The sequence below is a fragment of the Neophocaena asiaeorientalis genome, unplaced genomic scaffold, assembly GCF_003031525.2.
Source record: "Neophocaena asiaeorientalis asiaeorientalis breed wild unplaced genomic scaffold, Neophocaena_asiaeorientalis_V1.1 scaffold280, whole genome shotgun sequence".
NCBI classification, from domain to species: Eukaryota; Metazoa; Chordata; class Mammalia; order Artiodactyla; family Phocoenidae; genus Neophocaena; species Neophocaena asiaeorientalis.
Genome location: NW_020185321.1, coordinates 6044962 through 6070843, shown reverse-complemented (window position 1 = coordinate 6070843; position 25882 = coordinate 6044962). Strand labels below are relative to the sequence as shown.

General features: G+C 39.3%; 1 protein-coding gene across 3 annotated transcripts in view; it reads right to left on the bottom strand.

Moving 5' to 3' along the window:
- Nucleotides 1-10439: 10439 nt before the first annotated feature.
- Nucleotides 10440-25882, bottom strand: part of LOC112392252 (zinc finger protein 14 homolog) — a 38190-nt gene continuing 22747 nt past the window's right edge. For all 3 annotated transcript variants that reach the window (XM_024733883.1, XM_024733884.1, XM_024733882.1), the window contains one exon: nucleotides 10440-15774. In XM_024733883.1, the coding sequence (XP_024589651.1) occupies nucleotides 14408-15774 (1367 nt within the window). In that variant the 3' untranslated portion in view covers nucleotides 10440-14407. The remainder of the gene's footprint in view (nucleotides 15775-25882) is intronic.

Below are 25882 nucleotides of genomic sequence, written 5' to 3'. Positions count from 1 at the left end.
ATCAACATTAAAAAAAAGAAAAAAAGTTAATGTAATCCACCATATCAGACAAAAGAGAGAGCATGTGATTATATCAGTCACACAAAGCTTTTGACAAAATCCAAAATCCATTCATGATAAAATAATTCCCAGATAATTAGGAGAAGAGGAGAACTTCCTCATCATGATGAAGAGCATCTACAAAAAACCTACAGCTAACATCATACTTAATGGTGAAAAACTCGATGCTTTCCTCCTAAGATCAGGAACAAAGCAAGCATATCCTCTCTCACTATTCCTATTCAATATTAGACTGGAAGTCCTAACTAGTTAAGTAAGAAAATGAAATAAAATGTGTACAGATTGGAAGGAGGAAATAAAACTTTCTTTGGTCATAGATGACACAATAGTCTATGTAATCCTGAAGGATCAAGAAAAAATTCCTGGAACTAACATGCAAGTATAACAAGGTCACAGGATAACAAGTCAACTGCTTTCCTATATACCAGTAATGAACAATAGGAATGTGAAATTTAAAGATGCAGCACCATTTATATTAGCATGAAAATAAATAATTAGGTATAAATCTGTCGAGAGTTTAGGTAAGCTACCCATAGTACTGCTGTCTTGGCATCCATTTTGTTTGGCCAAGCAGTCTGCAGGGACCTTCAACTGACACTAGCCCCCTCATGCTAGCTCATGCCCTAGATAACAGTCTGCAGAGTCACTAGCAAATGTAAGTTCCTGATATGACCTCCTCAATACCTTTGTGATCAACAATCTCCCCTGCCTCCCAGCACTTTCTTGTGCACCCCTTAGTCTTCTGCAGCCCCTGTGGGGCTTGTCAAAGCTCTCTTTTGATTTGAATTGGCCAATCCAGCCTTATCCCAGGACCCCCGAAGCCTTCCTTCATGACCCTAATAAAGGTATGTGCCACAGGTCCTATCTCTCTGTCTGCACTCTGCCTTGACCTCCCCCAATGTCCCCTTGATGCATGCTGGGTACTTTCTCCAGGACCTGTGAGTAAGCTTCCCTATTTCAATTTCTCTTGTGGTCTATTGTTGAATCATAGCTATCTGGCCCTGTGCTCCACTTATCAAGTATTAATTTGACAGACTCATAGCAAAATGTTAAGTGTGTGTATACATATATATATATATATGTATTTATTGATATATAGGATCTATATGTGAAAGACTATAAAACTCTGATGAAATAAATCAAAGATCTAAATAAATGGAGAGAATCAAGTTCATAAATTTGAATACTCAAAGGGGGAAAGTGGCGGGGTGGTGGTGGTGGTGTGATGAATTGGGAGATTGGGATTGACATATATACAGTAATATTTATAAAAGGGATAACTAATAAGAACCTGCTGTATAAAAAAATAAATTAAATAAAATTCAAAAAAAAATTTTTATACTCAATATTGTGAAGAAGTCAACTGTTCCAGACTTGATCTGTAGATTCACTCCAATTCTCAATCAAAATGCCAGAAATTTTGTAGATATCAAAATTATTCTAAAGTTTATGAGGAAAAGTAAAATCCTGAGAATAACCAACACAATGCTAAAGAGGAAGAACAAATTTGTATGGCTCACATTACATATTTAAGACTTATTCTAGGGGCTTCCCTGGTGGTGTGGTGGTGAAGTCTCCGCCTGCCAATGCAGGGGACACAGGTTCGATCCCTGGTCCAGCAAGATCCCACATGCCGTGCAGCAACTAAGTCCATGTGCTACAACTACTGAGCCTGTGCTCTAGAGCCCGTGAGCCACAACTACTGAGCCCACGTGCCACAACTACTGAAGCCCACACGCCTAGAGCCCATGCTCTGCAACAAGAGAAGCCACCACAATGAGAAGACTGTGCATTGCAAGGAAGAGTAACCCCCATTCACTGCAACCAGAGAAAGCTCACACACAGCAATGAAGACCCAATGCAGCCAAAAATAAATAAACTGATTAATTTTTTAAATTCTTAAATATTTAAGGAGTCAGTTGATCCCAAGGTGGAATGCAAAATGTGATAAAATCTAAATGTGTTGTATAGTATTGTGATTAATTTTAGCAAGTCCATTATAACAAACATTATAGTAAGATTTGTAATTATGAAATTGTTCTTATTTCAGCATTTATGTTGTTTGAACTGATTAAGGAATTTGTGGTTTTATTGACATTTAGTGTTCTACAGTTCTCACATTCAAAAACATATTGGCTCTCTTGACAAATGAAATAAAACCAGAAACAAACAAATCAGACCTCAAACTTAAAAGCTTTTGCACAACGAAGGAAACTGTAAACCAAATGAAAAGACAACCTACAGAACGGGAGAAAATATTTGCAAACGATGCGACTGACAAGGGGTTAATTTCCAATATATACAAACAGCTCATATCAAAACAACCTAACCAACAAACTGGGCAGAAGACCTAAGGAGGCATTTCTCTAAAGAAGACATACAGCTGGCAAACAGGCACAAGAAAAGATGCTCAACATCACTAATTATTAGAGGAATACAAATCAAAACCACGAGTACCACATTGCACCAGTCAGAATGGCTATGAAAAGTCTACAAATAATAAATGCTGGAGAGGGTGTGGAGAAAAAGGAATGCTCCTACACTGTCTGTGGGAATGTAAATTGGTACAGCCACTATGGAGAACAGTATGGGAGTTCCTTAAAAGACTAAAAATAGAGTTGCCATATGCTCCAGCCATCCCACTCCTGGGCATATATCTGGAAAAGATGAAAACTGACTCGAAAATTTACAGGCACCCCACATTCATATCAGCACTATTTACAATAGCCAAGTCATAGAAGCAACCTTTATATCCATTCAACAGATGAATGGATATAAAGATGTGGTGTATATACACGATAGATTACTACTTAGCCATAAAAATAAAAAAAGAAATATTGCCATTTGTAGCAACATGGATGGATGTATAGAATATCACACTAAGTCAGAGAAAGATTATTATATGATATCACTTTTATGTGGAATCTACAAGATACAAATGAATTTATCTACAAAACAGAAAAACATTCACAGACATAGAAAACAAACTTATGGTTACCAAACAGGAAAATGGAAGGGGGGAAAGGCATAAATTAGGAGTATGGGATTAACAGATACATATATCAATACATATAAAATAGATAAGCAACAAGGATTTACTGTATAGCACAGGGAATTATATGCAGTATCTTGTAATAACCTATAATGGAAAATGTGAATATACATAACTGAATCACTTTGCTGTACACATGAAACTAACACAGTATTGTAAGAAACATATTGCATATTGTAACAAATGCAGTTGAGAGAATCCTTAATTTATCTGAAGTATTAAAATCACACTTTAAAGAAAAGGGCCTCCCAAGTTTGTTGACTTTTTTTTTTTTTTTTGCCGTACATGGGCCTCTCACTGTTGTGGCCTCTCCCGTTGCAGAGCACAGGCTCCGGACGCGCAGGCCCAGCGGCCACGGCCCACAGGCCCAGCTGCTCCGCGGCATGTGGGATCCTCCTGGACGGGGGCACGAACCCGCATCCCCTGCATTGGCAGGCGGACTCTCAACCACTGCACCACCAGGAAAGCCCTATTTTGGAGATTTTAAATTTATTTTATTTATTTATTTTTGGCTGCATTGGGTCTTCGTTGCTGCATGCGGGCTTTCTCTAGTGTCGAGCAGGGGCTACTCTTCGATGTGGTGTGCAGGCTTCTTATTGTGGTGGCTTCTCTTGTGGAGCATCAGCTCTAGGTACACAGGCTTCAGTACTTGTGGCACGTGAGCTCAGTAGTTGTGGCTCGTGGGCTCTAGAATGCAGGATCAGTAGCTGTGGCACATGAGTTTAGTTGCTCCGCAGCATGTAGGATCTTCCCAGACCAGGGATTGAACTGGTGTCCCCCTGCACTGGCAGGTGGATTCTTAACCACTGCACCACCAGGGAAGTCCCTGTTGACTTTTAAAATAACCTACTGAATGAAGCTTACTTGTTTATAGTTTTTAATATCTTTGTGATAGTTAATTTTGTGTGTCAGTATGGCTGGACCATGGTGCCGAGATATTTTGTCAAACATTCTGGGTCTGCTGGATCATAGGGTCCACGTGACAGAGCAGCTTGCATGGCAGCCTGGACCTGTTGCAGAGCCTTCTCTTGTTCTGGGCCCCACTTAAAACCACCAGATTTTCAGGACACCTGGTAAATGGGCCAGAGTAGCACACTGTTGGGCTGCAAGCCTTGTAGTTGCCCAGCCTAGAGACCAAAGAAAGCCTGGAGACAGCAAGAGACATCAACAGTTTTTTGGACCGGGGATCTTACAGACAGTGGGCAGGACACTGCAGCAGTCTTCACTACTCAGGGGAAAAGGAGGCTACCATTTATAGGGCAATTGATGTCAGCTTGACTCATCAGTTACCAGGGAAACCAGCAGCTGGGGCACATCACTCACAGCCCCTCAGATTAACAAGCATCCCTAGGGCAGATGTTTCCCTTTAGTAAACTAGGAGGTGGAGCCATTTCAGCCTGAGGATTAGAACCATTCATAGCTAGGGCAAGGGGCAAAGACGTTCACGTGAGTAGGTGCAGGTAAAGAAAGGACTGATCGAGGGCTTCCCTGGTGGTGCAGTGGTTGAGAGTCCGCCTGCCAATGCAGGGGACACAGGTTTGAGCCCTGGTCCGGGTAGATCCCACATGCCACGGAGCAACTAAGCCCGTGCGCCACAACTACTGAGCCTGCGTGCCTAGAGCCCGTGCACTGCAACGAGAGAATCCACCGCACTGAGAAGTCCGCGCACCACAACGGAAAGTAGTCCCGCTCGCCACAACTAGAGAAAGCCTGCACGCAGCAACGGAGACCCAACGCAGCCAAAAATAAATAAATTTATTTAAAACAAAAAAAAAGGACTGATCGAGCAGGGGATGCACAGAGCAAGAGAACAGCCACCTTGGGTGACCTGACCAAACACTCCACCCCTACATACCCTGCACGACCCTTACAATTTTGGTCCACCCCTCTTCCAAGATATCCCTGGGGTCAGGTATGTAGAGGTGCACTGCAATCAAATACCACAAATGCAATCCAGACAACAGCATCTAAAGGATATCGAGAGTCCAAGAGGTAGAAAAACTGTAGCCAGATGCCTATCAGGTCAAGTTTTCATGGAAACCAGAGGAGGACACCAACAGCCTCTCACTGTAGACCCAGCAATCAGACTCATTTCACAGTGAGGCCTCCATTGTGGCCCAGTCCACGAACAAATTCCCTCCCCTCACACTAGGGACAAAATGTAAGGTGTTTAACAGGCACAACACAGGGAAGGTCGTGACCATTAAGCAAAATACAAGCAGTAATCACATTCTGAGATAATACCACCTCTGCCTGTGGTCCTAGCCTGCAGTACCATTCCGCCAGTCCACCCTTAGCCCCACAGCTTGTGCGGAATACTGGAGAGGTGGTATGACAACCCACCACCAGGGTTAATATGATGGCGCCTTTCTCTAGTAAGGGGCCCGGGGTAATTACCTTAGTAGTCTCAGGTGGGCCGAGTAGGAGACAGGTGAAATCTGTCAGTCCCTTTCTAATCCTGTCCCCCATGGGGTGGCAAACTCCAAACACCTGGGACTTACCTGCCAGTCCCAGGGCCATTTTATAACGTGTTCCCCTGGAGGTAGACCCTGTGGCAAGGGCCAGAGTGAGTTACTGTCCTGACCAGTAGTTGGCAACCATCCTTCGGTGGGCAACCGTTGAACTCGCATTGTGTTGACTAGTTGTCTCTGGGTTAATATGGCTTGGTCATTGGGAAAATTGCTCCTGAGATGTTCAGTTATAGTCCTTAGGGCTTGAGTTAGCCTCTGGTCTGCATATCGAGAGCATGGGTTTTCAACATCAGTTGTTAAGGAGTCCATTTATTCTTTCCATTAGCCCGGGAGCAGTGAGGTTGGAGGGCAGGTGGAAATGTCAGCGTATGTCATTTTTAATCAACCCATTCCTGAACATCATGGCTGGTAAAGTAGTTTCCTTGTTCACTGTTGATGTCCATGGGGGTCCTATATGTTGCACACAGGTGTTCTAGACCCCAAATAGTAGGGTTTTCTTGCATTGTTAGATGACTCGGGTAGGTCTTTGGTAATGTCTTCCACCTTTGCAATGCACCGTAGATGCATATAGCTGTTGTTCCATCACACTAGATTGTTGCTCTGCCCTCTGCCGTAGCTGGGACCAGAAGGTTACTATTATTTTGCCATTGCCACAGGCCCCAACCAAACCCTTCCGGGTAACTGGCCACGTCCAATTCACAAGCCTATCCCTGAGGTAATATCCCTAAAGCTTGTGTATGTAATTGTTTAGGGGTGAGGGGTCGGAGGGTGATGCTAGTCTTTTGTAGATAATCCAGGTCCTTGTGTGTTTTATTCATCAGCCATCCATGTGCAGTCAGATAAGCCATAAGCATTTGACTGCTACTTTTTAAAAGTTACTTATTTATTTATTTTGCGGTACGCGGGCCTCTCACTGTTGTGGCCTCTCCCTTTGCGGAGCACAGGCTCCGGACGCGCAGGCTCAGCGGCCATGGCTCACGGGCCCAGCCGCTCTGCGGCATGTGGGATCTTCCCGGACCGAGGCACGACCCCGTGTCCCCTGCATCGGCAGGTGGACTCTCAAGCACTACGCCACCAGAGAAGCCCCTGGGCTGCTACTTTTAAACTGGAAAGAGACTCTGAAGTTAACAGGATATCATTGATATAATGGAAGAGAAAGACATACCTCATGGTAGTCAGCTGCCACAGGGCCCCACATGCTAGTGGGCAGCCACCTCGGGATCACCCCCATAACTTTCTGTCCGCCATCTTTATATCCTGACCTCATGGCACTTGTGGGAGTTTCCTCGGCCTCCTGGCTGGCCAACTATTGCGCTGTACCCCACAGAACTGCAAGCCTTGTAGTTGCCCAGCCTCAAGACCGAAGAAAGAGCCCAGAGATGGCAAGAGAGATATCAGTGGTTTATTGGGTGAGAGGATCTTACATACCTGAAGCAAGGTCCTGGAGTGACACCCCACAGTGTGCATCAGACAGCGAGTAGGACATGGCAGCAGTCTTTACTACTCAAGGGAGAAGGAGGCTACAATTTATAGGGGGAAATGACGTCAGCTTGGCTCCAGTTACCAGGGAAACCAGCAGCTGGGGCACGTCCCTCACAGCCCCTCAGATTAACATGCATCATGAGGGCAGATGTTTCCCTTTAATAAAGTAGCAGGTGGGGCCATTCTGGCCGGAGGATTAGAACCATCACTAGCTGGGGCAGGAGGCAAAGACGTTCACGTGAGTAGGTTACAGGTGAAGGAGGAACCGGTCGAGTAGGGGATTCACGAAGAGCAAGAGAACAGCCATCTTGAATGACCTGATCATTCTGACACCTGTCAGAATGGCTACTATCAAAAAGCTGACAAACAATAAGTGTTGGCAAGAATGTCGAGAAAAGGGAACCCTGTGGGTGGGAATGTAAATTGGTGCAACCATTCTGGAAAACCATATGGAGATTCCTGAAAAAGTTAAAAATAGAACTACCATATGATCCATCAATTCCACTCCTTGTTATGTATCTGAAGAAAATGAAAACACTAATTTGAAAAGATACATACACCCCAATGTTCATTGCAGCATTATTTACAATAGCCAAGACATAGAAGCAACCTAAATACCCCTCAACAGATGAATGGATAAAGATGTGGTATTTATTATAATGGAATATTACTCTGCCATTAAAAAGAATGAAATAATGCCATTTGCGGCAACATGGATGGACCTAGATGGTATTATGTTAAGTGAAATAAGTCTGACAGAGAAAGACAAATACTCTATGACTTCACTTATATGTGGAGCCCAAAAAACAAAACAGATGAACAAGCATAACAAAACAGAAACAGATCTATAGATACAGAGATGAAACAAGCCAGAGGGGAGGGGTTGGGGGAAGTAGAGAAATAGGTGAGGGAGATTAAGAGGTACAAACTTCCAGCTGCACAGTAAATGAGTCATGGATATGAAATGTACCTTGTGGGAAATACAGTCAATAATTATGTAATATCTTTGTATGGTGACATATCATAACTAGACTTATTGTGGTAATAATTTTGAAATATATAGAAATATCAGGGCTTCCCTGGTGGTGCAGTGGTTGAGAGTCAGCCTGCCGATGCAGGGGACACGGGTTCGTGCCCCGGTCCAGGAAGATCCCACATGCTGCAGAGCGGCTGGGCCCATGAGCCATGGCCGCTGAGCCTGCGCATCCGGAGCCTGTGCTCCGCAATGGGAGAGGCCACAACAGTGAGAGGCCCGCGTACCGCAAAAAAAAAAAAAAAGCCTTTTTAAAAAAGAGAATGGAAATGTAATAGGACCAATTAAACAGATGTTACCTATATAAAATAAACAATAACATGTTTCTCTCCATCCCTTGGTATAGTAGAGTATTTTTACTCTTCTTTCCTTTTCCAATAATACTTCTTCTGAACTACCTGCACCCTTTAAGACATCGTGTTATTCTGGTATATTGGTAAAATAGAATATCAGTAAACATGAAATTCACTTTGACATGCAGCTCTGCTCTTATTAAGCCCACATTACAAAGATTCTCGTCGTCAGCCTAATGTGATGACATCAAGTTAAATACAAAGCATTTGAGCATTTGTGGGATATACGTATAGAATTTTACTTACAGGCAGCATGTCCTTAGACTTGTAATTAATCTCTAGGCCCATAGAATGTCCTGCCTGATAGGAGTGTCTTTGTTTGCTTGGGGGCTCTCGCCACCAGTCTAACAATGTGATTTATGATAGAGGTTTTGGGACACACCATATTAGGTCTGACCACTGGAAGGACTGGAGACTTGAAACTTCGATGCTCATACTTGAAAGGTGTGAGCTTGAACCTTCTGAAGGAGTTGAAGGCTAAAGATCAGCCTAACCTCATGGACAGAATGTGAGCACCAACAAAAAATCTGGAGACCACAGGCTTGGGCAAGCTTTCTTGTGCATATTGTCACAACTCATGGCCAAGAGGAGGTAATATCATCCTTGTGTTCAAGGAGAAGATGACCAGAAGCTCCACATTTGGATCCCTCCCACACTTTGTCCTATGCATCCATCTCTCCCTTTAGCTGATTCTAATTTGTATCTTTTCATTGTAATAAAACTAATCATAACTGCACTACATTCCTGAGTTGGGTCAGTTGTTGTAGTGAACTACTCAACCTAAGAATGGTTGTAGGAACCCCTGAATTTGTAAAGAAATCTGCATAATTCATCACATCAGAAAATTAAAGGAGAAAAAACAGGTTCACACCAACAGATGATAAAATAGCTCCCAACAAAATCTAACAGGCATTAAGTAGAACAGGGACTGAATGAAACTACTTACATATAACAGACTATTTACTCTAAGTCAATAAGCATTATACTAAATGTTTAAATAGATATGTGATTTCCATTAAATTGGAAAAATGAGGGAAGTTATTCCCACTAGTATTCAACTTTATTCTGAAAACTCCAGCTACTGCAATAAGAAATAGAAATAAAATAAATAATAAAAAATATTGAGGGAACTTATTTCTATTTGCAGATGCATGGCAGAAAACATAAAATATAAAAAAGAAAAAAGAATACAATTATTTGGTATGGCTTAAAATGAAAACTGTATGCAAAACAATAAACACCATAACACAGTGAAAACACAAGCCACCTTGAAGAAAATAAGTCCAACATTTATAAATGTGTAATACCTGGAATTATCAATACCTGGATTATTTAATAAATCCTAAAAAATCAGTGAGATAACCCAGAAAGAAAGAGAGAAAATACATGAATAAAAAAAGCACTAAGGGGGCTTCCCTGGTGGTGCAGTGGTTGAGAGTCTGCCTGCCGATGCAGGGGACACAGGTTCGTGTCCCGGTCCGGGAAGATCCCACATGCCGCGGAGCGGCTGGGCCCGTGGGCCATGGCCGCTGAGCCTGCGCGTCCGGAGCCTGTGCTCCGCAACGGGAGAGGCCACAACAGTGAGAGGCCCGCGTAGCGCAAAAAAAAAAAAAAAAAAAAAAGCACTAAGGGAAACATAATTGGCCAATAAACACATATGAAAAATGTGCTCAATTCACTTGCAATCAGAGAAGTACAGACACTCATATTCAATAACTGAAGGGATTCAATATTGGTGCAATGATGGAGCAATAATCTAGCAATATGTGAAACACAGCACTTCTAGATATGCACCTTTGAGTCTCAACTCTTCAAAGAAATAAGAAAACGGCTTTCAGCGACTGTGAAGCTGGGGAGGTCCCGGCTGGGAGAAGGACATTGGATCTCACTGTCCTCCCAGCCTTTCGACCCTCCCCCAAAGCCCCTCAATAAACTGGCTTGATTCCAAAAACTAAAAACAAGAAAAAAAAAAACCGCACAAAATGGTATTCAATATAGCATTTTTATTACAATGAAAAATCATTTTGTCCTAATCACTGTTTAATAGAATATTTAAGCATGTTTAATACATACATTATCAAGCACCAGGCTGGAATCTTTTCCATTCTATAGAAAATCATTAGCCTTCCATTCAAGCAGGAAGCTGCTTTCAGAGTATAATGTGAGCTGCAAAAGAAAAGTGCCCTTCCTCACCCCTTCCCAACACAATCACTCACCATGTCTGAAATGACATCCTTGAAGACATTCATTGTGGTTATGGTAGCATTTACCAAAGTGGTTCACATTCTAAAGGTGTTAAAAGGTATTTGGAGTGAGAAGTGCACAATGAAGTAAATTTGAGATACACTATGTTAAATGAAAATTTCTTTAATACATCTTTCGACAAGCTGATAACGTGTACTTGGATTTTCCCCAGAAGTAGATACTTTATCCTTTGTTTCATTTACACTTTTTCCCCAGATATATTTTTTCAAATATCATAAAGTAGTATTCCCTGAAGCAAACTTGTGGAGAATGGTGGTTAAACACTGGTCTTCTGGAGCTACTTTGTACTTGGGATAGGCAAAACACTGGCCTATTAGTGAAGACTGGTTTTGTAAGAAATTCTAAATATAACTATTTAGAATTATGAAGAATAGAATTTTCATAAGTGAAGTTGGTCTAGATTTTGCTCTTTATCTTCATCTAGTTTTGTATCAGATTATTTCACCTGTGTAAAATTAATTGGTAAAATCTTGTTAAGGATTATCTATTCTTAAGGTTTTTACCTACACAACTATCAGATTTTTTCCTTAAACAGGAACTTCGTACACACACACATTTGTTGGTCTGTGGGTTCTAGAGCACAGTCAATTGTGATAACATACTTATAGAGAAGAAAATGTAATCCCTCTATATTTTTACATATATTGGAATACATATAGTATATACAGTGTTACCTTATAATTAAAAGGAAAATTTATTGATAATCTGTAATCACTTTTATCATCATTAATGCTGAATGTTTATATTTCATTTTCTTTTCCTTGATTGGACCTGCCAAGATACAGTCATTAACATTGGAAGTCTACTAGTGTCTAATCTCTTAATTTCTACTTTCAATTGTACTTTGTTTCTCTTGTGTTGGTTTTACTTTGTTCTGTTTCTTGTTTCTTGACATAAATGCTTATTCATTCCTTTAATACATTTATCTACGTGACAGGCCCAGCACTGATTGCTGCAGGTAAGTGAAGAAGATGAAAACTGGGCCCACAAACGTTTTCTTAATGCATTCAGGGGCACACATTTCTCACCGAATAGAACTTTGGTTACATCTGACAAATTTAGATATGTAGGCATCTCATTAACAATCATTTCTTAAGTAGTGTATAATTTCAGCTTTGATTTTAAATATTACTTCAAATACATAAAAAAGTAAAAATGTTAAAACAATGAACCCTCCATAAACAGCTACTCTACTTCAGTAATTATCAACATTTTGCTAATCTACTTTCTAGCTCTTTGCCAATTTGCTTTCTTTTTCTTTTGCTGGAGTTATTTTAATGCAAATCTGGGTATCTTACTTCATATATATGTATCTCTAACACATAGGATGTTCTATCTTTTAGTAACCACATTGACATTATCATCCCTAACAAACAAAATATTTCTAAAAATCATTTAATACTCAGTGCATGTCCACATTTCCCCCAGTCTCCAAAATGTTGTTTTACATTTTGTTCAATCTGGGTCCAAATAATACCCACATATTGAATTTAGTTGATATGCCTCATCTTTTTTAATCTGTTAACAGTGCCCTTCTTTTCTTTTTCATGCCACTCATTAGTTGAAGAAATCAGGTCATTTGTTTTGTAGAATTTTACACATTCTGGATCTGCTTGGCTGCTTCCTTGCAGTGCCATTTACTTTTTCATCTATTCCCAAAATTCTTGGCTTTAAAATTTTTGATTTAAGGTTTGATTCCTTCAGTTCATTATTCTGGCAATAAGACTTCATAGGTAGTGGTATGTACTTCCTAATTGCATTGTATCAGGAGGTGCCTATTTTCTGATAGTCCCACCTTTATAGACGTTAAAATTGAATAAAGGGCTCAGAGGTGGTCAGCTTGATAAATCCAATGTAACGTTCTCATGATAAACTTTTTCCCAAATCGTTTTAATATCCATTGAAGATCATTTTCTGGACCCATTATTCCATTAGGAACTAGAAAATTTTTCTAATCCTATCAATTTTTCTGTATTTACTGGTGAGATTTCTTAAATTAAAAATAAATTAATTTGATGAGCTTTGGGTGACTCTGAAACTTGATTCACATGGGAAAAGCAAAATAAATACTTATTTTTCCATTTATTTATTGGTTTTCAGAATAATGAGTTGGTACCCAAGCATTTCCCATAGCAGCCATAACTGAGTAAATTATCAAACTGCTATTGGGGTCATGTGAAAAGACCCAACACCCACTGGCTGAAGATGGGGCAATTTGAGCATCAAAAAGTATATTGACTGTAATGGAATGTTTTCTTTCTTTTATACAAGAGTATTATACACACACACACACACACACACACACACACACAATTAAATTTCCAAGTGGTTAGTTCCTTTATACCACCTTTTTGATAATTTCTAATTAATTGAATGGTGGTCAGAGATGAGAGATTATAAAACATTTACTCTTTGGAATTTATTATGGGAAAATAATTTCATATTTTTCTTTGATTCTTCCAATAGTTGTACTCTTAACAACCTCATATTCATAAAATTCATAAGGTTTCTTTTCAGCATGAAATTTTGGATGCAGCTCAAGTGGTGAAGAACTTCTCACATTCAATATAACCTCCTAGATTTTATCCAGAATAAATTATCTTAAGTTTAGTAAGTGCTGAGCAGTGACAGGAGGCATTTCTACATTTATTACTTCTATAGGATATTCCTTTCATATGAATTCACTAATACTAATGATGTTAATAACAACTATAGGTAATATTTACAGAAAACATGCTATGTGGCTGCTATTTTTCCAAGTATTAACTACTCACTCCTCACAACAATTCTATTACATGATGTAGCAGGCTGACTCTGGATTGGCCCCAGTGGTCCCTTCCTCCTGGTATTCATACTCTTGTGTAAGCCTTTTCCCTTGAGTGTAGGGTGGCCTAGTTCCTCGCTTTTAACCAAAAGAAGATAGAAAAAGTGATGAAATAATGTCATTTCAATGATTGGATTACACAAGACGACAGCTTCTTTGATGCTAGCAGCCTCTTGCTTCCTTGGCTTGCACACTCTGATGAAGTAAGCAGCCACCTTGAAGAGGCCCATGTCGCAAGGAAGTGAAGTCAGCATTTAGCCAACAGCCAGCTAGAAACTGAGGACCTCAGCGCAACAGCCCTCAGTGAATTAATTCGGTCAACAAGCACATGAGGTTGGAAGTGCATCCCTTCCCCAGTTGAGCCTTCCGATGAGACTCAGCCATGGTTGAAATCTTGATTTTAGCCTTGTGAGAGGCCCTGAAGCAGAGAACCCAACTAAGTTATGCCTAGACTCCTGACCCACAGAAACTGAGATAATGTGTATTATTTTAAGCTACTAAGTTTGTGGTAATTTATTACACAGCAATAAATAACTAATATACATAGGTACTACTATCACCATTTTACAAGTGAGCAAAATGAGGCACAGAAATCTAAGTACCTTATCTAATAACACACTGGTAATAAAGGGGTGAAATGGCGATAATGATAGATTAAGGCTAAAGATTTTCCTGCATTCATTATATTATTTCCTCATATAAATTTGCTGAAGATATACAATGTCTGAATGGTGGTGGAAGGTTTTAAAGCAACAATTTTTTCTGAAATATAAACTTTTTAATGCTTAGTTATAAGCATGAAACAAATTTTCTCAAAAATGAATTTTCTGATGTTCTGTAACATGTACATTTGAAAGCCTTCTTGTATTAAATTCCATTATGAATTTTCTGATGCTGAGTAAGGTGTGAATGTTGTCTAAAGGCCTTCTTACATTCCTTACATTTGTAGGGTTTCTCACCAGTATGAATTCTCTGGTGTTGAGTAAGAAAAGAATAAAGTCTAAAAGCTTTACCACATTCCTTACATTCATAAGGTTTCTCTCCAGTATGAATGCTCTGATGTTGAGTAAGTTGTGAGAGCAGTCTAAAAGGCTTTCTACATTCCTTACATTCAAAAGGCTTCTCACCAGTATGAATGCTCTGATGTTGAGTAAGTTGTGAGAGTAGTCTAAAGGCCTTCCCACATTCTTCACATTCATAAGGTCTCTCACCAATATGAATGCTCTGATGGGAAATAAGTTGTGAGTAACTACTAAAGGTCTTCCAACATTCCATACATTCATAGGGTTTCTCACGAGTATGAATTCTCTGATGGCGAACAAGTTGTTGCCTCAATCTAAAAGTCTTCCCACACTCTTTACATTCATAGGGTTTCTCACCAGTATGAATACTCTGATGGACAGTAAGCTGTTGGCATATTCTAAAAGCCTTTCCACATTCCTTACATTCATAGGGTTTCTCCCCAAAATGAATTTTCTGATGTATTCTAAGGTCTGGACCACATACAAAGGCCTTCCCACATTCCTTACATTCATAGAGCTTCTCAGAAGTATGAAGTCTCTGATGTCGAGTAAGGTGTGTACACTGCCTAAAAGTCTTCCCACATGCCTTACATTCATAGGGCTTCTCACCAGTGTGAATTCTCTGATGTCGAGCAAGCTGCTGATGTACTCTAAAGGCCTTCCCACATTCCTTACATTCATAGGGCTTTTCACCAGTATGAAGTCTCTGATGTTGAGTAAGTTCTTGGAGGACTGTAAAGGCCTTCCCACATTCCTTACATTCATAGGGTTTCTCACCAGTATGAAGTTTGTGATGTCTAATAAGGTGGGCACGCTGTCTAAAGGCCTGCCCACATTCTTTACATTTGTAAGGTTTTTCACCAGTATGAATTCTCAGGTGTTGACTAAGTGTTGAGCGACGAATAAAGGTCTTCCTACATTCCTTACATTCATATAACTTTTCTCCATTATGAATTCTCTGATACTCAGCAAGAAGATTATGCCTTTTGTAAGTGGACATTTTTTCAGAAGCAATTTTCACTTGCCCAAAATATCCCTCTTGTGGTTCCTTTTGCCCCTCAATCTTGCTTTTGCATTCCCAATCATTTCTAAAAAAGGAGTCTTGAAGGCCATAGCTTTTAATTCTTTCCATTATCTCCCACTGGAATGAATATATTTCATAAATGTCCTTTTCTGGAGATAAAGTATTGGTCCTGTATCTGGACTCCAAATCTGAAAGAAAACAAGAAAGCAAACACACGCTGTTTTCCGGTTCCAGAAGAAAGAAAACTATACAGAAATAAAAAGCATCTAAAATAATGCCTATTACTGAAACTGAGCAGGACCCTGTGGGGCTCCTGGGCATGGAAGCCTTTCTGTGTCCCCCATTTCTTTGTTTGCAGGGAACAGACTACAGCCTCCATGACCTTCCCTGAGTTCCAAAGGGCAAATTCGAACAGTTGCTAATCAGGGAAGGGAGGGGATGCAGAAACAAGGAAGGAGTAGTCAAGAAACAACAGTACAGCCTTGGGGTGTCCTGGTTCTACCTCAAGGGATACATATAACAGTATCTTTGAGTTCCTCTGCAGAACTAAAACCCCCACCAAACAGAAGATGTTCCAGAGAGAAAGTCACAGTTTGATAACCTCGAGAAGCTCATCAGGAGACCACCTGAGGCCAGATTAAAGGAATACAGGCCCTGCACACACCCTGATCCTTATCAGCAACCCCGCCCTTGAACCACTGCTATAAAACTCACCAAATCCTCCTGGGTTGGGACACACAGTTCTTGAGGCACTAGCCTGCTGTGTCCCCGTTTGCCTGGCAAAGCAATAAAGCTATTCTTTTCTACTTCACCCAAACCTCTGTCTCCGAGATTCGATATGGCACTGGTGCAGAAAGGCTGAATTTTCAGCATCATTACCAGTGAATAGATTAGACATCTCTAGAAGATAGGCATCCTTGCTACAATAACACATATGTGTACCTAAAAAAACCTATCTTCTGTAAAATTACACACCAAAAATTAGAGTTTATGGGGAAAACAGGGCTGGAGAAGAACACTCAAATCTATGCAACTTTATTGGCAGAGCACTAACAAATATAATAATTGACATCTCAAGAGATAACCTGAAAAGCAGCTCAACACAGCTGAAGGCTGCGTCATGGATATTAAAATGCACACAAAAAATTGAAAACACTGGATTTCAGGTGCTGAGACATTGTACATGAAAATAAAGCTCTGAGCCAGTGAGGCTACCATTAAGATGGAAATAGGATGAAATGAAACCTATCATCAGCTAGGAGACACGCAAGGTTGATGGTATCCATGTCTGGGGAGGGAGCCTGAATGTAGGCATTTATTATTTTCTTAATATGGAGGTGTAAGGGCTCTTAACAATAAAGTATCAAATTAAAGGCTTTTGCCTTTCCTGCTGAATGTTATAAATCTACTTCTACCATTCTGGCACTATTCAACAAGGAAAATTACCTGTGAAACAACTAAGTTCCACATTATACTGATATCATTCCCTACTTCATATCATTACTAAGCTAATTTGTATTATGGATTATTAACTGTATTATGGAACAGACTATATTCTCATACATTTCAAAACAAGGCAAAGGAAACAGAGAATAAAGAAAGTCCAGGAATGGAGGTGAGGTTGGTGATTAGGCAAACAAGGTAAATCAGTGGAGGCCTGATTTAAGTGTGTGTAAGAATCACCTAAAGGTCTGTTAAAACTATACAGAGATGTTTGACTGAAACAAGATCTACAGGACTAGTTCCTGCACATGTTTTTGTTTTGTTCTTTTTTATATCTGACAATAAATGACCCTGTTGCTGATCAATGTTTGAGTCTCTCTACTTAAACGTGTTCAATGATTTCTCTTAACAATTAGAATAAAAGAGAAATATCTGAGCATGAATAATAAGGCTTCTGCTTATCAACTCCTCTCCCATTTACTTTCTCTGTTCATGACATAAAGGCCTCTTTTCAGCTCACAAAATGCACTGTTTAATGTTTAATGCAACTGTTGCCATTAAACAGGGCTCTTGACAGGTTGCTCCTTCTTTGAGAAATCCTCTGATTTTGCATGGTTGACTTCTCTTCATCCTCAGATCTCAAATCAAAAATCACTTCTTCAGAAAAGATATTCCTGCTGATCCTATTTAAGTCTAAGCACTTTATGCTCTATCCCAGAAACATGTTGCTCGTCTCTATAACATTGCAATAACATATTTATTAATTTTCTCACTTGTTATTCCGTTAGTCTCTTACCCCTAAGTTTTCCCAGTGGCAGAAACGATTCTAAGTTCACTTACTATTGAATAAGCAACCCCAAATTCGCAATAGATGTTACTCATTTAATTCCCACAATTATGTAATCACTAACAAATATATACATCCGTCTCTAACCTTTTTTTTATTTGTTTTATTTCTGGCTGTGTTGGGTCTTTGTTGCTGTGCGCAGGCTTTCTCTAGTTGCAGTGAGCAGGGGCTACTCTTCGTTGCAGTGCGCAGGCTTCTCATTGAGGTGGCTTCTCTTGTTGTGGAGCATGGGCTCTAGGTGCTCAGGCTTCAGGAGTTGTGGCATGCAGGCATCAGTAGTTGTGGCACATGGGCTCAGTAGTTGTGGCTTGTGGGCTCTAGAGTGCAGGCTCAGTAGTTGTGGCACATGGGTCTAGCTGCTCCGCAGCATGTGAGATCTTCCCATACCAGGGCTCAAACCAGTGTCCCCTGCACTAGCAGGTAGACTTGTGACCACTGCACCACCAGGGAGGCCCTGCCTCTAATCTTTTATACTGTACTACAATGACTTGCTTATCTCCACCAGAGTTCATACGATTACTACATCAGTGCTACATTTACTCAAACACTTGCTCCTCCATATCTTCCCTAGGTGCTCCTCTCCAATCCTACATAGCCGCAGCAACTTTCGTACTTCCCAGAGAATGATCTCAAATATTTTTCAATCATGCTAATATTGACAGGCTTATGAAATCCTGAGCAAAAAGGCATGTGTAGATATTGAGTACAGAAGAATGGCTGTCAACTATAGAATGGGATTTGGTATCACCTGAGTACAAGAGAGTACAAATAAAGGCTATGTTAGATGTGGGCTTGAAGACAGTGACCCAGATGGGGGACTTGAGTGAAGAATATCTAAATGCAAATGAAGTAAGAAAAGAGATGGGAGAAGATGGGATATGAGAGATAGGAAAGTATTTTTCTGCGACTACCGTATAAATGTATAAACCTGTTGAAATGACTCAAATCATTGCTTGATCACTGAAACAAAATGAGAAATAAAATCATAAAACCAAGAGACATCTTCACTTCAAAAATTTAAAACTATTTACTAAATTTTAAAAAACTGAAGAATTTCTAGAATACTGAAAACACCACATTATCAAGAATCTATGAAAAAAAAAGCATCTATGAAATACAGCTACAGATCTTAGAAAAAAATTCATCAATACATTTAAATAGAGCAATAGAAATGAAAGAAAAAAGTATATGAGTATCCCACTCAAAACTTAAGAAAAGAACAACAAAATATACTGAGGAACCCAGGAGAAAATAAATTAAAATAAATGCAGAATTCCATTAATTAGATAACAGAAAAATAATGAAATTAATATGCAAGTGAAAAACCCAGGTTGTTTGAAAAAAATTAAATGAAATATATTAACCATCTGCTAAGATAATAAGAAAAAACAGGAGGGACTTCCTTGGTGGCACAGCAGTTAAGAATCTGCCTGCCAATGCAGGGGACACAGGTTCAATTCCTGATCCAGGAAGATCCCACATGCCATGGAGCGACTAAACCCGTGCACCACAACTACTGAGCCTGCGCCCTGGAGCCCGTGAGCCACAATTACTGAGCCTGCGTTCCTAGAATTCGTGCTCTGCAACAAGAGAAGCCACCGCAATGAGAAGCACATGCACCGCAACGAAGAGCAGCCCCCACTCGCCACAACTAGAGAAAGCCCGTGCACAGCTACAAAGACCCAACACAGCCAAAAATAATAAATTAAAAATATATTTTTTAATAAAAAAAAAAGGAAAGCATTCAAACAAAATAAAAAACAGCAACTAGGTATCAGAGCACATCTTGCAAGCAGAAACACTGACTACCTTTGTTCTGGACTATAATTTTGAGAATGTTTGTGTAACAAATACCCTTGGAAGGTAGAGATACTCTCTCTCTCTAAATCAACCTACAGGTTTGCTAACTGTTCAATATAATAAAGGTAGTATCTCCCTCAAAGCAAAGGTCATGCATGTGTATTACCCATTATGAAAGATTTGGGTTCTCTAAACTCCGGGTCCTCTCCCATAATGCAGCTCACTGAATGCTCACGTATCTACCTGGACCATCCGCATCACCCCCATGGAACTTGTGGGCAAAGAGGAACAAGGCAAATATGTTGATGTTCATGCTGCTTGTTGTGCTTTGAGCAATAAAATCCTCTGCCTTTGGATTAGGAGTCTTGTGTCTTCTGCCAGCATCCATGACACTGTTGTCGGCTACTTGTTAGCTTGCAAGTAGGGTAAAATTTCAGACCCTTTACACCTCTTGACACTAACAAATTATTAATAAAACAGAATATTTTGAAAATCGTAAGGAACTACTATGGCAATAAAGGGTAATTTTCTAAGAAAATATAGAGAAAGTAGTCAAAGACCTTCTCCAAAAACTATCTTGAAGATTATCAAAACTTTAGAAAGCATGTAGCCCAATATTTAAAGTAGCCCAGCATGTTAAAAATAAGAAAATAATTCCAAGTTATTTTTTTTCCAAGTTATTTTTTAAAGTTTATTTTATTTTTGGCTGTGTTTGGTCTTCGTTGTTGCACGTGGGCTTTCTCTAGCTGCAGCGAGCAGGGGCTATTCTTGTTTGCGGTGTGCAGGCTTCTCATTGCTCTTGTTGCAGAGCATGGGCTCTAGGCACTTAGGCTTCAGTAGTTGTGGCACGCAGGCTTAGTAGTTGTGGCGCATGGGCTTAGTTGCTCCATGGCATGTGGGATCTTCCTGGACCAGGGATCGAACCCATGTCCCCTGCATAGGCAAGTGGATTCTTAACCACTGCGCCACCAGGGAAGCCCCCCAAACTATTTTTAAGTGAGTTTAAAAATGAAATCTAAACCTAGTAAAGGAAAGCTATATGCCAATATCACTTATAAAAATTCATGCCAAAACTCATAGCACACTAAAAGAAAATATATCATAACTAATCGTGGCTTACCCTGAGAACGGAAGGGCAGTTCAACATTAGTAAATCTTCTAAAAAATTTATAATATTAATTATTCATTTTTAAAATTTATTTTTATTTTATTTTATTTTTTTGGCCACACGGCATGTGGAATCTTAGTTACCTGACCAGGGATTGAACCCATGCCCCCTGCATTGGAAGCATGGAGTCTTAACCACTGGACTGCCAAGGAAATCCCTATAATATTAATTATTCTAAGGATTAAAATTATACACTTATTTCTAAAGACACTGGAAAGCCATCTGACATTAACTCAGCACTCATTATTTATAAAAAAAGCACTCAAAGTAATAGGAATATACAGTTACTTCCTTAACATGATAAAAAATGTATTTCTTAGCCCAAAAGCTAGATTTAACTTAGTGAACAAACACTGGGAGCATGAGGAGACTTAGGAACTGTTCTAAAAATTGATTGTGGTGGTAGTTACATAACTATATACGTTTATTAAAATGCCTAAAACTGGATACTAAAAAGAGTGAATTTTAATGTATGTCAATTATATATTCATCAATAAACTGAATTTTTTAAAGTATAAAAATGTAAACACAAAAAAGATGTAGATTCCCACTAACTTATAAAAATAATGCAATCCTCAGGGAGTATGTGGAAATTTTCTGTACCTTCCATTCAATTTTTCTGTGAATGGAGACTATGAATGAAGTCTATTTTTAAAAAAAATGAATGTAAAGTGTCTTGTCCCTCTAACTCACCTATATTCTACTTCTTTTTATTCTGAAATATTTAATTATGAACTCTAAAAGTCATTTTTCTTTTTGCCCAAACTCTGTTCCAAAAATTAATTTGTAATGGCTTTCTTTAGTCACCAGATTATCACCTAGAATGGAAAAAACCTGTAGGTCAGAGATATAAGTGGCCTAATGCAATGCAATAATGCTACACTGATTCGAATTAAGGATCAACACTACACTTTAAATCCATTTGTGTAAATGGTTTTTAAGTATATGTTTTATTATTTTTAAAAAATTTTTAATTAATTAATTTATTTTTGCCTGCATTGGGTCTTCATTGCTGTGAGCTGGCTTTCTCTAGTTGCAGTAAGTGGGGGGTACTCTTTGTTGTGCTGCATGGGCTCCTCATTACGGTGGCTTCTCTTGTTGTGGACCACGGGCTCTAGGCATGTTGGCTTCAGAAGTTGTGGCATGTGGGCTCAGTAGTTGTGGCACACGGTCTTAGTTGCTCCGTGGCATGTGGGATCTTCCCAGACCAGGGCTCGAATCCATGTCCCCTGCATTGGCAGATGAATTCTAAACCACTGAGCCATCAGGGAAGCCCTTAAGTATATGTTTTAAAAGGGTTAGCAAAATATTTTTGTTTGGGGTTTTCTACACAAATATATAGCTATCACTGAAAAACTGGGGTAGCTGACACCCTAAATCCAGGTAAACCTCCACGAGATTACACTACGCAGTCCCTATTTCTTAGGGTAACACAAGCAGACCCCAAAACATGGAAAGTCTGGAGGATGTCTCAGCAGGGCAACCAAAGAGATCAGGATATGACTCCACCTGAGCTGCAAAATTCTGAGACCTCCTGGACGAAGTGCTGCTCTGCTTTGGAGAAAGCAGCTTTCAGAGAAATCAGCACCATGTGGCTCCTTCCTGAGAGATCCCAAAAGCATAAGAGGGGTGGCCGTAAGGTGGCTTGCAGTTTTAACTGATACTCTGTGATTCTGAATCCCAGTGGAAAATTCTACTCAACAAGTGGAAGAAGAAAATAATCTATTCTCTTCTAGAACTAGAAAGTTAGTCTTTTAACAGAATAATATGCCAGTCAAATGATTTATTTCTTTCTTATAATGCTCCTTAGAAAAGCAATCTTGCTGTAAGATCCAACAGATGCATTTTATGCAAACAGAGAGGTAGAATAAAATTAACACAATCCAAATTAAAAATACGAATGAATTTATTTTTTCCTAGAATTAGACATGTTACTTCAAGAATCTATATGGAGAAATAACCAAGAATTTTTTAAAAACTGGAAAAGAAGACTAATAAGAAGGGAATACTCCAAAGGTTAGTAGAGGTACACTAAAAAGCTCCAGTAATCATACAGGGACTTCCCTGGTGGTCCAGTGGTGAACAATCCACCTTCCAATGCAGGGGACGCAGGTTTGATCCCTGGTCAGAGAACTAAGATCCCACATGCCACGGGACAACTAAGCCTGTGCACGACAACTACTGAGCTCGCGCGCCTCAACTAGAGAGGCTGTGTGTCACTAACTACAGAGCCCACGTGCCCTGGAGCCTGTACACCACAACTAGAGAGAAGCCCAAGTGACACAACAAAGAGCCTGTGTGCCACAATGAAAAGATCCTGCAAGCCTTAACGAAGATCCTGTGTGCCTGCAACTAACACCTGAAGCAATCAAAATAAATTACAATACATACTTTGAAAAAAATAAAAAATAACAAAAATAATATTGACATTGATGACAAAAAACTGCATTAAAACATTAAAAAATTTTCAGGTTAAACATATTGTTGAGAAGCAAGAAGAACTACAATCCTGCAGCCTGTGGAACAAAACCCACATTCACAGAAAGATAGACAAAATGAAAAGGCAAAGGGCTATGTACCAGATGAAGGAACAAGATAAAACACCAGAAAAACAACTAAATGAAGTGGAGATAGGCAACCTTCCAGAAAAAGAATTCAGAATAATGATAGTGAAGATGATGCAGGACCTTGGAAAAAGAATGGAGGCAAAGATCGAGAAGATACAAGAAATGTTTAACAAAGATTTAGAAGAATTAAAGAACAAACAAACAGAGATGAACAATACAATAATTGAAATGAAAGATACACTAGAAGGAATCAATAGCAGAATAACTGAAGCAGAAGAACGGATAAGTGACCTGGAAGACAGAATGGAAGAATTCACTGCTGTGGAACAGAATAAAGAAAAAAGAATGAAAAGAAATGAAGACAGCCTAAGAGACCTCGGGGACACCATTAAAAGCAACAACATTCGCATTATAGGGGTCCCAGAAGGAGAAGAGAGAGAGAAAGGACCCAAGAAAATATTTGAAGAGATTATAGTCAAAAACTTCCCTAACATGGGAAAGTAAATAGCCACCCAATTCCAGGAAGTGCAGAGAGTCCCATACAGGATAAACCCAAGGAGAAATACGCCGAGACACATAGTAATCAAATTGGCAAAAACTAAAGACAAAGAAAACTTATTGAAAGCAGCAAGGGAAAAATAACAAATAACATACAAGGGAACTCCCATAAGGTTAACAGCTGATTTCTCAGCAGAAACTCTACAAGCCAGAAGGGAGTGGCATGATACACTTAAAGTGATGAAACCTACAACCAAGATTACTCTACCCAGCAATGATCTCATTCAGATTCGGTGGAGAAATCAAAAGTTTTACAGACATGCAAAAGCTAAGAGAATTCAGCACCACCAAACCAGCTCTACAACAAATGCTAAAGGAACTTCTCTAAGTGGGAAACACAAGAGAAGAAAAGGACCTACAAAAACAAACCCAAAACAATTAAGAAAATGGTCATAGGTACATATCGATAATTACCTTAAACGTGAATGGATTAAATGCTACAACCAAAAGACAGGCTTGCAGAACGGATACAAAAACAAGACTCATATATATGCTGTATACAAGCGACCCACTTCAGACCTACGGACACATAGAGACTGAAAGTGAGGGGATGGAAAAAGATATTCCATACAAATGGAAATCAAAAGAAAGCTAGGGTAACAATACTCGTAACAGATAAAATAGACTTTAAAATAAAGAATGTTACAAGAGACAAGGAAGGACACTACATAATGATCAAGGGATCAATCCAATAAGAAGATATAACAATTATTAATATATATGCACCCAACACAGGAGCACCTCAATACATAAGGCAACTGCTGACAGCTATAAAAGAGGAAATCGACAGTAACACAATAATAGTGGGGGACTTTAACACCTCACTTACACCAATGGACAGATCATCCAAAATGAAAATAAATAAGGAAACAGAAGCTTTAAATGACACAATAGACCAGATAGATTTAATTGATATTTATAAGACATTCCATCGAAAAACAGCAGATTACACTTTCTTCTAAAGTGTGCACGGAACATTCTCCAGGATAGATCACGTCATGGGTCACAAATCAAGCCTCAGTAAATTTAAGAAAATTGAAATCATATCAAGCAACCTTTCTAACCATAACGCTATGCAATTAGAAATCAATTACAGGGAAAATAACGTAAAAAACACAAACACATAGAGGCTAAACAATACGTTACTAAATAACCAGATCACTGAAGAAATCAAAGAGGATATCAAAAAATACTTACAGACAAATGACAATGAAAACACGACGGTCCAAAACCTATGGGATGTGGCAAAAGCAGTTCTAAGAGGGAAGATTATAGTTATACAAGCCTACCTCAAGAAACAAGAAAAATCTCAAATAAACAATCTAACCTTACACCTAAAGGAACTAGAGAAGGAAGAACAAAACAACCCAAAGTTAGCAGAAGGAAAGAAATCATAAAGATCAGAGCAGAAATAAATGAAATAGAAACAAAGAAAACAGTAGCAAGGATCAATAAAACTAAAAGCTGGTTCTTTGAGAAGATAAACAAAATTGATAAACCATTAGCCAGACTCATCAAGAAAAAGAGGGAGAGGACTCAAATCAGTAAAATTAGAAATGAAAAAGGAGAAGTTACAATAGACACCACAGAAATACAAAGCATCTTAAGAGACTACTACAAGCAACTCTATGCCAATAAAATGGACAACCTGGAAGAAATGGACAAATTCTTAGAAAGGTAAAACCTTCCAAGACTGAACCAGGAAAAAGAAATACAAAAGAAATAGAAAATATGAACAGACCAATCACAAGTAATGAAATTGAAACTGTGATTAAAAATCTTCTAACAAACAAAAGTCCAGGAACAGATGGCTTCACAGGTGAATCCTATCAAACATTTAGAAAAGAGCTAACACCCATCCTTTTCAAACTCTTCCAAAAAATTGCAGAGGAAGGAACACTCCCAAACTCATT